This window comes from Pseudonaja textilis, chromosome 10 (assembly GCF_049901715.1).
Source record: "Pseudonaja textilis isolate UNSWEBS1 chromosome 10, rPseTex1.2, whole genome shotgun sequence".
In the NCBI taxonomy this organism is placed as follows: Eukaryota; Metazoa; Chordata; class Lepidosauria; order Squamata; family Elapidae; genus Pseudonaja; species Pseudonaja textilis.
This window is the reverse complement of record NC_141999.1, coordinates 10,938,348-10,952,302: the sequence shown is the minus strand read 5'-3', so window position 1 is coordinate 10,952,302 and position 13,955 is coordinate 10,938,348. Positions and strand designations below refer to the sequence as shown.

General features: G+C 40.5%; 1 protein-coding gene across 1 annotated transcript in view; it reads right to left on the bottom strand.

Annotated features, from left to right (window-relative positions):
- Positions 1-13,751, bottom strand: part of ARID1A (AT-rich interaction domain 1A) — a 90,788-nt gene extending 77,037 nt beyond the window's left edge. The window contains exon 1 of the mRNA XM_026702545.2: positions 12,400-13,751. Within this exon, the coding sequence (XP_026558330.2) occupies positions 12,400-13,536 (1,137 nt within the window). The 5' untranslated portion in view covers positions 13,537-13,751. The remainder of the gene's footprint in view (positions 1-12,399) is intronic.
- Between the last annotated feature and the right edge of the window lie 204 nt (positions 13,752-13,955).

Here is a 13,955-nt window from a genome sequence, read left to right as displayed (position 1 = left end):
CAATAGTTAAAACCCCATTATGTAGAAATACAGCCTTTGCTGGGTATTCCTGTTTAATTATTTACGTCAGGTTAATACATTCCAGTTTTCTTTCTCTCAGCTCTTCAGGATAGAGTCCTGCAGTCATTTGGAAGAACATTAATAGTAATTCATGAAACATAACTTACAGATGAATATTAAAGAAGACCGCTGCATGGCCAGCACTTTCTACTATATACTTGGATCAACTGATAGGGAGGCAATAAATTCCTTCAGCCATCACTTCTGGGTGTATTTAGGACCACATTTTTCAGGGAATTTCTTGGACTGGGTGGGCAGGACCAATTCCCAGGATCAGTCTCAAGCATTCCAGACAAGTTTAGAGTATCACAAACACATCTTTTAACAGTTACTAAACAAAATATAATTGAAAAATCATTTAAACTAGAACCAGAGCTTGGGTTTTTGTTTTGGTGAATGTAAGTATATTCCTCTAAGTAAAACCTTCGTAATTATTTGAACTGAATTGGAAATCAGGGCAAAATAAATGCAGCTAAATTCATGGTAGTTCTTGATGTTCACCACTGAGTGTAATTGTGTTTACAAAGCCAATAAATGGTACAGAAACATAGAAAACAGAAGAAAAAGACCTAGTGGTCCATTGAGTCTGTCCTCGGAGTTTGCTTTTTATTTATTTATTTATTTATTTATTTATTGTTGTTGTTATTAATAATAATATTAATAATAATTATTATTTGACAAGTGATGGATATGTATTTATGCCAAGCATATTTAAAGTCAGTTACTGATGACTGACCCACTACCTCCACTGGAAGTTGCTTCCATTCCTCTTTGACATCCCCAAGACTGTATAGCATAGCAGTGCTGGCAAGACATGACGCCGGTACCAGTCCACTCTCAAAGCTCTCTTGTGTCCCTGAGTTAATCACTCCCTCCATACACTTCCATTGAGCTCTACTGAAAGGAAAGAGCACTACATAGGCTTTCTTAGGTTTCCAAATGATAAGGCAGGTTATAAATCTAATAAATAAATCAGGTCAGCAGGCCTCCTCCATCTTTAATGTCTATAGCAATTTTCTTTTTAACGTTTTATACATTTTAGTTCATTGTTTTTTCTGTTCTCTCATTTTCCTCATTTAAACATCTTAATTATAAGAATGCTGGGTGAGCCAAGCATGAAAGTCAGGAATTGAGAGAGAGAAAGGAATAGAATTTGATGAGAAAATATATAACTGGGTGATAGGAATATTTAAACAACCCATATAGCTTTTTATAGGCTTTATCATGTGCTATGCAATGGATGATGAAATCAATTATTGACATTTATGTGTAATACTAAACCGAGACTTCTTACCAGAGTTCGCTGAGCAAGCCTCAGTGGCCCAACTCACACATAAGACCAGGCCATCATGTATGAGTTTGCTTATGTTAAACCAAGAAACCCCAAGTGAATCACATTATAACATTATCACTGAACTGTGTCATTAATTATTACCAGCTCATTGGAGAATGCAGACCTGTCTCTCCCCAACATTTCCTACTGGCTCTATGATCTCCCACCACTATTTGTGTTTGCTCTTTCTAAATAGACAAATTGCTTATGGTCTGAACTGACAAGCGTTTGTATCATTGGAAAATACTGATCTGCTGCCCTGAACCCTTGTAGCACCTGGTTTCTGGGACACTTGGGACATTTGTGTCTTAATTCATTGCTTCAGTCATAATGAATTCAAATGGGATTTGCTTTTAGGCTGACAGCTTTACTCTTCAAATGAAGGGTAGTGTTAAAGTGGGGTGTATGTACTGAGCCTCAAATTGAAATTCATGAATGGTATCTTAATGCAACGTGACACTGAAATGAAGTTGTAAAGAAAAAAATCAGTATGCAACACACATGCCTATTCTCAGATAAAAGATTCTGGGTTTTTTTTTTAATCTATCCAATTAGAAGTAAACAGGAAGTTTAAAATCTACTTTCACTGAGTAAAAAGAATGCAACCCTCTTTGTTTTTCATTGTTAGTGCTTATGCGCCCTGGTAATTGAACAGAACAGTATTCACAACCCACTTTTTTGCTCTAGACTTTCTGGACACAGTCACCAGCAAGGTACAGAGACAATCTGCAAGGAGACCATTGTTAGGGTCAGACTCAGCTCCTAGGACTATTGCCAGATTCCCCAGCAAATGCAAGAGACAGGAAACAGGTACAACTGCTAAAACAAACTAACCCTACAAAAACCATTCAATGATTAAAAGTCAAAGAAATTGGGATACTAAGTAGGTAACTGTATTGACAAATCTCTTTCTGAAAGGCCAGATTTTTTTTTAAAAAAATTGTCCTGTTCTATTCTAGAAAAGTGATTTGCTGCTGAGGTTGCATTGCAAAATTGCTGAGCAATGCCAAGACCTGCAAGCCCAGGTGCACAGGGAAATATGAATCCTTCTCCAACCATGCCTAATTATATCACATGGGCAGATCACTTATACCTTTTTTCAGCAAGCAATATATTAATCCCCAGAGAAGCAGTTCTTCCTGTTCCAGCCCTGTTGGTACGTTTTCCTCCCTCGGTGTGCCTCCCAAGGCAAGTTTGGGCACTATTACTTTAAACACAGTGAGCATAAAGAAAGAAAGGAGTGCTCCTCAGAGGGAAGGAATAACCTTGTAGTTAAGCATAAGGCTAGGAATCAAAGACTGAGCTTCTGTCTCAACAATTGCACAGACTCCTTTTATCATACTGGAAAATTCAAGCCTCTGAATTTCTAGTTTCTCTTATGTAGACGGGCTATGCCAAAGAAGCAAGGCACAGAAAAAGCTTTCCTGGGCAAAAAGGCCAAAATAATAATTTTATTCAACCTGATGTTTAAAGTTAACTCTATGTAGTGCTGAAAACATTTCAAACATTGGTTTGAAAAGAACATGTCTATGGGGAAAATGATGCATTTCAACCTGCTGAAAGTTTTAAGATTCCATCTCCCATATAGCAGCAATTTGAATTATCAGAAATTAAGGCCATTAATCAGCTGCCTTGCTACTCTAAAGAAATGAGAATAGTTTATATCCTAAAAACTTTTTTTTTGTTTTTAGCTACCCAGCAACATGTGGCAATTGAACATGCTCACTGTGCTATTCAGAGTTTTACGCAGCACAGGGATTTATTTTCTCACTTCTGAAAACCTTCAAGTTTCCCCAAACTTGTCATACTTCCTGTTGTATTTGGTGCCTTTTAGCTACGTTGACTCACTCCTGAAGTTCAACAATTTCAGAATAGTAAATATGTATATTTACCAATAACAAGTTATTAAGCTCCTTGTAGAATGCAGTATGTGTATCTTAACACCTAGTGTGTCTTGGCTTTCCTCTTAACAGCTACAAGTTTTCAGGACACAAGGAAATTAAAATTATAATATTCATCCTGTTCTGAATGGCACGGCATTTCCTTTTAGCAGACTCATAGTTTAGACGGGCTGTTTCATTTTGTTGTCATTGTATCACTGTACATCACTGATGACACAAAACATCTTTTCCCCTTTTTGGTAGATCTACCTATTTTCTTCTAAATAAATAGTACTAAACTACCATTATATGCAAAACTAAATAAGTGTACTGTGTATTTTAGAGAAAGTTGTGTTTGTTGGAAAACTGTCTTTAAATATTGGCTGATACATTATATAAGCCAGTGTTTTTCAATCTTGGCCACTTAAAGATGGATGGACTTCAAATCAACCCTCAACTTCAACAGCTGGTTGAAGAATTCTGGGAGTTTCAGTCTCTACTCACCTTCAAGTCGCCACGTTGAGAAACACAGATTAAACTATTAATTAGAAGTAGCCTTATGGAGCAATCTAAAAGGTATAAACAAGCTGCAGAAGCTTCCAATGCATATTTAGGAACAATGCAGAACATGGGTCTTAATCATCATATGACCCAGATCCAGATGTCAAAGAAAACCTATTAATCTACATGATTTTGCTCATGTATTTAGCGTATTGTTGAAGGCCATTTTACAAGGGCCTAACTCTTGAGGAGAAAGAGTTGGAAAGCAGCCTTCTCAATTATAACACCTGGTACCTAAGTGTCATCTGGCCCTGAAGGGGTCTAACTAACATTTTAGTTAGGAAGTTAGTTTTTTCCATCTCAGTTAAATAGCTAGAACAATATGGCAGTGCTGCTTCTTCTGAAATTACATATTATTGGTTCCTATTGCTGCCTTTCTATTTTTAATTACCATTTTATAGGTCCTTATATGACATTTTTGTGAATTGCACTAGAATACAGGAAACAACTTTTAAATAAAAACAATATAGATTTGTATAGTCATGTATAGTGACTATTCTATTATTTAAAAATAAACCTGAGTTTATCTCCCTTCCTCCACCTCAGTTTTAATAGCATATGAAAAGCACAATTACCATTAATGAGTTTCACATACAGATAGAGTCAATGTGGAACTCAACAATTACATTTTCTTATAATTAATACACAAAGTGGAATAAGATAATGATTGGGCAGTATCGATCAGAAAGTAAAAACAGAAAGACAAACAAATTTAAATAGTTCCCAAAACATGTAATATTAGCACTTAGCCCAAGATCATCATTCATCAAAACTTAACAGCATGTTTAGTGGAATACACTACATTATATTAAATACATCTCTATCTGCAAAATGAATAGAATCCCATTCAAACTGATGGCTCTATAAAAGATTTTTAAATAGATGTAGTCCTCAACTTACAGCAGTTTGTTTAGTGACTATCCAAAGTTACAATGGCACTGAAAGTGACTGATGACCCATTTTTCACACTTACAACCATTGCAGCACCATGATCACATGATCAAAATTCTGACACTGGGCAACTGACTCATATTTATGATGATCGCAGTATCTGAGGGTCATGTGATCACCTTTCGCGATCTTCTGACATGCAAAGTCAGTGGGGAAGTGAGAGTCGCTTAACAACCATGTTATTAACTCAATAAGTGCAGTGACAACTGTGGCAAGAAAGGTCATAAAATGGGATAAAACTCACTCAGCAACTGTCTCATTTAGCAACAGAAATTTGGGGCTCAATTGTGATTGTAAGTTGAGGACTACCTTTAACTGTACCTTTCAGAATTCAAACACGAAGATGGGGACACAGATTAGACTGAATGTGGCAACAGGCTATTCTCAGACTTGCTGTTATAATTTTAAAAACTAACCTTAGGAGTTCCTCATTTCATTCCCACAAATCAGAATGAACTTTAAAAGCAGTGCAATTTATTTGGTGGGGGTAGAGCCTAGAAGTGTACTTTTTATCCTTTCAAAAAAAATAATAACCCCAAGGCTTTAAAGTGACTTTAAAAAAATTATCTTCCAGTTTATAGATAGCATCCTTATACCCACCAAGAAATGCTACTTATTCATCTTGCAAATAGTGTGTTTAATAAAGTGGTTTCCTCCACGTGTCAGTATGCAACAATCTTATCTTAAAGGTTTGATATGAATTTCTTGTTTTGAAAATAAGTGACACTCTGTTTCCATTCCAATTCTAACACAAGTCTTGAGTGAAGTATTAATCCAGTACACATCGTATTCTCTCCCGTTTAATCCCAGATATGGTTGAAAAGAATGTTTTCTTCCTCTTCTTAAAGTTGTTTTGCCTGTACCAGTGACAACAGATTCTGGCTTGAATCATGAATAAAGGCAAATTATAGTTAAATCTATCCAATTCAGGTTTTATGGGATAACATATTCATCACCAAATGACTGATAGAAGAAACAATGACTTCTTCTACAAGGCATTTGTTGAGATAACAAAATTCAGGTAATAGTAATCTGTAGGGGTAACTGAAATTAGTTTTCTGGCCTCCTTATTCTTTATGTTTACAATTATTAAATTATTTTACAAAATGCCTTGTTTCTGATGGACAGGCAACTGTGAAACATGACTTCAAAGTGCTTAAGGCTGTTGCTCTCTACAAGTAAAAAAAACCCCTCATGTTCTAATTTGAATTCAAGTGGTTTGAAAATACAAAAAGGTTTCCCCCCCTCCCCTTTCTCCAACAAATTTAAGAACTTCTGATGCCAGGGAGATCTCTCAGCACCAGTCACAATTTGTGAATGAACTATTATAACATTACCATTGACATTAAACTTTAAAAAAAGATTAAATGACAGTGGAGACTGATTAGCTTAGAAAATTGGCAGGAGAGTCAGATCAGAAATGGTTCATAAAGCAACTGTCCCATTGGCTCCTCAGTAGATAATTCAATGAAGAGCCTTGACATATTATGATAAGACTTACTATATAAATTAACACACGGAAGGGAACAGCCTGCACTAAGCAAAAAAATCAGCATGTGCAAGACAATAACATTACAGAATACATTTTAATATATAGCATGTTATTTTTAAGATTTAATTCCAGGACAAGCAACATAAACCTTCTACTTTTCTTATGAACTCTCACATAGGAGCATCTTGTCTTCACAACAAGAAAAACTTAATATATAAGGAAAGTGTAACATGAACATGGAACAAAGGGGAAGTTAAAAAACAGCCCTATCTTTTTAAAGAAAAGTATTTCTGCACCAATGTCAACTTCTACATCTACAATGTTTCAATCAATTTAGAAGAAATGGTTTTCAATTTTTCTAATGAACTCAGAATAATCACTGTGATGACCAGAAATCGTGCCAAGCCGTATTTTTCTAACCACAGATAAGAACTGTTTCCATGGCTTAAGATTCCAGCCTACCATTCAAGTACTTAGCTCCCTAAACTGGTTCCTACCTTCATGGCACAGCAGTTTGAAGTGAAGCACAACAGCTCAATCTCTTATCTGAGAATTCAGATATGACAATACAGCTCATACAAATCAATGTCAAAGTGTGGGGTTTTTTTCCAGTTTCAAAAGCTCCTCTAATATGGGTCTATAAAATGGCATTTGTTCAAATCATGACTTCATTTGTAACGTACATCTCCGTTTCCCTGTATAATAACTTAAAATGAGTTACAGTTAAAACTAAAAAAAAATGAAGAGTATAGATGTAACAAACAGCAAAAGACAACTTAAAAGGTGTCTGTAGTAATGAAATGTTGCTTGGACCCATATATATCACTAAGCCAATAGGCTTTAACTGAACCATGTTCAACCACAGTGACCTGTTTCATATAAAATGCTAGACATGTGGGCAAAAACATCAGTGCAAGAGGTCAGTTCACATCTCTGATAACTGTTCTTTCCTTTCCCTAGCTTTAGCTATGAGAACTAAGGCTACTCAAACAATACTTCTAGCTCTGGCTACAGCCATGGTTTCTTTCAGCCCCACCAGCAAATTATTCTGAAAAATTGTAGCTTTTGACTGAGAAATGAGTTACCTGTCAGTTTAAAATTTAGAAATCACACGAGCTAATTTCACGTATTAGGCTGAGCCAAAATTAATCATACGTTGTCATGAATCTAGAACTGAGTTTAAGAATGTCAGTGAAAGATTATATGGCTATATGTGAATGAAGTATTCATTTAAATGCAACTTTCCAAATTTACAGTATTTTCACTTTTGACACAGTTAAGATTGTCCCAAGCACTGTACAGAATCAAAGTCATGTTAACCCATGGAATTTCTACAATCATATTTTTTCAATATCTTATTAGTAAAACCCTTCTCCTATATAAAAGGAATGGTCTATGGCAAGAATAGTCAACATTTTCCAGGCGTGTTCAGAAGGGGACACATATAATAAAGTGGATGGAGTTAGGACAAAAAAATGAAATTATTTCATTTTCACAATTAAGGGAAAGTTAAATATAAATTATTACTCCTTGGTCACTTATGGCACATTAAAAACCAAATCAGGCTGCCAGCTTTTAAAGGTCACAGAATATTACAAGTCAAACTTTTGGAGTCCCTATATAGCCCTGTGTTCAGTTTGTATATTTTAATCAACAAGACTTCAATGATACAAGGTTTCTAAAAGCCTTGTTCTAGCATTCAGAATCTCATATAATTTTCCTGACCCAGATATTTAGTAAATACACTAAGGTCTCTTGGCAATTTCCATTTAAAATCAAAATTAAAATCTAAGATATTAAAACAATTTAAAGCAATACTTAAAAGAATATCAGTAATTACAAACTTGTTTAGATGGTGTGCATGCTTTTTAAAAGGCCAACGAAGAGGTCGGCTCCTTTTAACTCAGCAAAGCATGCATTCCAAAGAACTGAGCTAGCAATAGAGAAGGCTTGTTTTCAAGTCACAGTAAACTTCCTCAAATGATCTCAATAAGTGGATATTGGCAGGTGTGCACAGGGCACTGTGTTCATTCAGGAAGTCCAAATGCAAGTCATACACAGCTTTCAAGATAATCCCCAGTAATGTTTTAGCACAGGTACAACTCTGGTCTATGGTTTTTCCAGACACCAACCTGAAGTTTTCTCAAAGGCAACAAGGAATCATCAGTGCTTGTGCCATAGTTTACCCTCTTCAGTCTTTGTGAAGATAGGCTCAAAAATATGTAAAGCATTAAAATTATGGAAACCCATTTTTCCAATGAAATACAGTAACATTTTGGTTACATGGCCTTAGAATCATAGGGCCTAGTAATACCCAAATAAGACTATGATCTATAATATGTGGTTATTATATGTTTATTAGTCAAAAGCCAAGTATCTATCAATGCAGACCAATTCTGAGAATCTTCAAACTTTAAATGCAAAAGTTATACCAAAGTTATTACTCTTCTGGCAGTCTATGTAACCAAATACCAAAACCTCAATAAATTCCTATTCTCATTTCAGACACTAATTTCTAATTCTAAAGAATCAGTGCTTATCAATAGTATAGGCACACTTAGTACCAATTTCATTCAATTCACTTTTAAACATTTCCATGTTTCCCTTATTAAATTTAGCCTCAACACTAGTAATACAGAACAAGTATTGAGTCTAAAATGCATGTTTTATTAAAGCTTCACTTTAAATGAATTCTAAGCTAATAGCCAGTTTTGTAAACTCTGTTTATGAAATGCTATTTAAAAAGTTATGAGATATGACCTGCTACAGAACTGCTTGTATTAACTACTCATTCCAAAATTATTTTTTCTAGATGCCCTACAACTTCAGTGAAAACCATGCAAGAATTGATCAAGAACTCTACAATTCTAGAGTTCTAAATTTGGCCCTGTCTGCTTTCGTTACTGATATTGATACTTCCATCATGTGATGGAAGGAGTAAGTAAGCATTCAGACTAGGTTCGGACACTGCATTGAGACATCATACTCTGAGAATAAACTAAAGCCCAAGCCATTCACCAGGTTATAAACCACAACCGCTACTTTTAGTAAACCAAGAACCAAGCACTTTAGAGATAAATGTGAAAAATAAACCTAGGCAGATTGGATTCATGCATTCTACTAAACTATAAACCACAATTTGTACATTACAATTAATACACGTTAAGCCAATTTTTTTGAATTATGTTTTTAGAGTTTTGTTAATTACTGTTAAGTCTATTCTAGCCTCCCTTGCCCCACACAACAGTCATTAAACTGTGTAATGCTTCTATAGTAACTGCATATAAAGGTAGTGATCTTGGTTTCTTTAACATGAGACAGATAAACTAATGAGTAACCACAAATACTGCCAAGTTAATCAGACATTCTTCTAAGTCTCTAGGTCAGATCTAGCAATGGGAACCAAACAAATTATGCAACGCAATGCCATATGAAAACAGGAATTAATCTATTTCATTTCTTCTTTTTTGTATTAGCATTCCTTTTTAAACTTCCCAGTCATTTATCACTTGGGATTACTGAAGATAAATATTAAAGTTAAGCCTTACAAATAAATATAACTTTAAAAATGTTACTCTTATCTTTATTTTTCAACTCTTGATGGAATTGTGGGAATGTGTGGTCTGAATCTGAATCTAATCCTAATCCAATCCCTCCTCCTCAGTTTCAATATGCTGACATGCATATCAATTACTTGAATTAAAAAATCATTTTTATTTACATACCATCTTAGTATGTCCCTCTTAGAAATGGCCTGTATAGAAATGTGAAAAATAATGTATTTTATAGTGTGTTTCATTATCCCTAAAGGAGGTATTCTCATATACATAACCTAGTTTAATTTGCATATACTTTCTCCTAATAGTTGTCATAAACTTTTCAATAAGATAATTTGCTCTGCTCATAATGAAATGCAAAAATGCTAAAGAGTGATTGGTTTTTGCAGCAAAAACATATGTGAACCAATATGGAAAGCATTTTGAATTTTTAAGTTAACACCTGCTGTGTGGTGAGCATCTTCACAAGTGTGAAGTGTAATGCAAACATACATTACCTAGGTATTTCAGGTTACCAAGACCAATTATAGCTCTCTGATGAGTATACCTGACTTTCAGCGTATTAAGCAGCTCTAAGAAATCTGTGCAGTTTCACCTAAATACACAGAATTATTACAATATGCTCCAAGTTGAATCAAATTTGGAAAAAAAAATTCAGTTCTACTTCAGAAGAATTAATGACACAGTAAGCTTATTTTTTCTATTTGTCCTATTCTCCTCCTGTCTATCATCTTCCTAGAATTGTAAGCCCATTTAACAGATTATTATACTACAGCAGTAGGTATGCTGGCAACATTGCATAAAATGGTATATTTAAATGGAGAATTTTTATAATAATATATCCATACATTTTTAAGAAATAAACTTCAAGTAATCTCTTTTTGCTCCTAGTGCAAAACTATCAAATTAAAGTATGACAAACAGTGATGAACAGTCTAAAGTATTAAGAACTCAGCAGATAAATGAAACGTTTACCTTTTAATAGACTAACCTATAGCAAATACTGGATCAACAATACAGCTTAATACATAAGTGTTTATTACTTACATTTCAAAAATAAAACTACAAATTCCAGTTATAATTAAGGTAAACTGAACTATCACTCCCCCAATTTCTGTTATTACACATAACATTTTTATTAAATGTCCCTACACTAAAGCAGAGATTCAACTTTCTCTTTCAAGAAAATAATTTTATTTGCCTTGTAGAATAAAATGTACTGTTTAAGCAATATGAATTTTGAAAATACTGAATTATAATTATTGTATTTGTTTGTGCAGCCAGTGATTCAAGATGAAAAAGGTCAGGTCCTGTTGGAAACAGGAGCTGTATCAAACTTGAAAAGAATCACTTATTCTCCAGGAGTCACAGAAAGGAAATAAATGAATTTGTTTGACAGGAGGAAAATTACACGACACACAGTATTGTGTCCACAGAATCGACTTCAGGCTTAACCAGCAAAATAAATTCGTGCTAGCACAAAATGCACCTCTGCCTCTTTTGTTTCAAAGCACAATGCATCTAGGGCAGGCGGTCTGTGGATCTGCTCCTGCTGAACCTCCTCAAGGTCACAGCCAATTTCAGCTGTGTGGAATCCAAATAATAATAAAAAAATAAAAATAAAAAAAAGCCAAAAGTGGCAGGGATGCGCTGGGCTAGGGCTGGTAGGAAAAGCAGAGTGTAAAAGTTTATGAGCTCATCAGGATTGTTGTACCATTACATCAGAGGCAATTATAAATGGCCAAGAGCAGGAGATGGGGAGCCAATCAGATCACAGATAGGATGTCAACCTAAGACCAACTGTCTCCTGGCTTTGACAGAAGGATTTTACCTCCATAATTCAAATCCCAAACCAAAGCAATCTGCACTTACTACTCCAATCACTGAACTGTTTACCAGCACTACCAGGCAAAAGCTGAAGGCACCTGGTGATCAAAAAAGGTTATCCAGAAAATGGCTCCGTCCAGCCTGGACAAGGGGAGAGTGTCCAAGGAGGTCCCTTGCCCTCTTCTTACCCCCTGGCACCTCGCAGGCCGCTCAAGCCGAGCCACCCCAAGGGGGGAGAAGAGGGAGATGGCAGAGAGCAGAGCCCCGCCGACTTCGCCAACCCCGAGCCGCTCCGCACACCCTCTTTTTTTTCCCCCCCCAAGGCAGCAACAGGGAGCTATTTTTTGCCACCCCACCCCTCCTTCCCCCAGAGGTGGCGGCGGCCAGCCTTGCCTCCCCCAACCCCCAGGAACCCCCCGACAGGCTCGCGGCGAGGAAGGGTAACAACCGAACAGAAGGGCCCTCTCAGAAAGACCTGCCACTAAGGCTGGAGAAGGGAGGAAGGGAAGGCAGAGAGGCAGCCATTTTAGAGACAGAGGAAAGAGAGGCAGACAATGGCAGCTCACTAGCGATGTGGGCCTGGGAAAGCCCAGACGAGCCCGGCCCCACGGAAGCGCCCCCCAGCCCCGCAAAGCGGCAGGCTCCCCTCCTGCTTTCGCTCTCGGCCTTCTCCAGCCGACCCCCGGCCGACGGCCCAGGGGCGCCCCGGCACCCCCTTCCCCCGTGCCCGAGTTTTACCTGTTGGCTCCTGGCGAGCGACTGTCCCCCGGCGGCGCTGCTGCTCCCGGGGCTCATGGGCGCGTGGTGGCTCCTTTGTTGGCTTGTCGGGCCGGCTGCCGCCCAGCCCTGGCCGGTGGCCCCGCTGTACTGAGAAGCAATGTCCGGTGCGGCCGGGGCCTTGGCCGTCGCTCCGCCATCCTGGGGGCCGCTCCCGTAATCGGCCCCGGGGTACCCTTGATAGCCCCTGGTCGAGCTAGGGGAAGTGAGCAGCTGGTTGAGGGTGGGGGTCGACGTGGGTTGCGGGGTTGGGCCCCCGACGCTGCCACCTCCTGCGCCGCCGGCCGAGGGCCCCATGGCCCCAAACCGCTGCTGCTGGAAAACCGAGGCCGGCGGTTTCGCCCCGGCTTGAGCGGGGCTTTGAGCGTTTCCCCGGGGGGAACTCAGGGCGTAGGCCTGAGGGGGAGGCGGGTAGGCGCCGGCGCTGCGCCCGGCGGCGGGGTAGTAGTTGTTGTACTGGTGGTTGGGGAAGCCGTGCTCCGCGCTGCCGACGCCATGCGAGTTCTGGGGAGGGGGCGGCCCCTGGGGGGGCCCCGTGGGCCCCGAGTACGGCTGCTCCAGGCCCCCGCTCTGCAGCGCTGCCATGCCAGGGCTTTGTTGTCCGCCATGTTGGTGGAAAGCAGCGGCCGCGACGACGGCCGCAGCCGCCTGGGCGCCTCGACCGTAGGGTTGCCCGAACCCGTAGGCTGGCGGGGCTAAGGCGGCCGGATGAGTCGGGGGCGGCGGTTGCTGCTGCTGCTGTGGCTGCGGCGTCCCCACCCCGTCGCTGCTGTTGCTACTGCCGCCGCCGCCGCTACCACTACCGGGCGGCTCCGGGAGGTTATTGTTCAGGGTGGCGACGGGCCTAGGGCCCGGGTTCCCGTTGGGGCTCTTCAGGTCGGGCTCGGCTCCGGCGCCCCCGCCATTGCTCTCGGCCCCGTCCTGCAGTTCCTTTCCCGGGGGACCTTCACTTTCCGACTGCTTCTCGCCGCCGCGCTCCGCCGCCTCGCCCCCCGCCTCCTCCGACGAACAATCCCGCTGCTGCGCCTCCGCTTTCTTCAGCTCGGACGGAGCCGGGGCACCCAAGCTGCTGGCGGCGGGGGCCACCTGAGCGGCCATGATCCCCCTCCCCAGCCAGCCAGCCCACCCACCCCCGCCCGACCTACTCCCCGCCTGGCCGGCCGGCCGGCACAAGGCCTCACCGCTCTTCTCCTCCTCCTCCTCCTCCTCGTCGTCGTCGTCCTCCCCGCTCAAGCGGCGGCGGGCTCCGCGGGACAACGGGGTCTCATTCCTCCCCCGGCGCGGCGGGCTGGACGCGGGTGCGAGGGGCCTGGCCCCGCGGTGCCTCCTCGCTCAGTTGCAGCCGGCGAAGAAAGGGGAGAGGAGGAGGAGGAGGAGGAGGAAAGGGGGAGGGGAGCAGGACGGGGCTCCCGGTGGGGGAGAGGAGAAAGGGAAGGGGGGGGGCACAGCGGGCGAGGAGACGCCGGACAGAGCCCCTTGCGCGGAGCCGGGCCGAGAGGCGAGACCGAGGCGAGCCG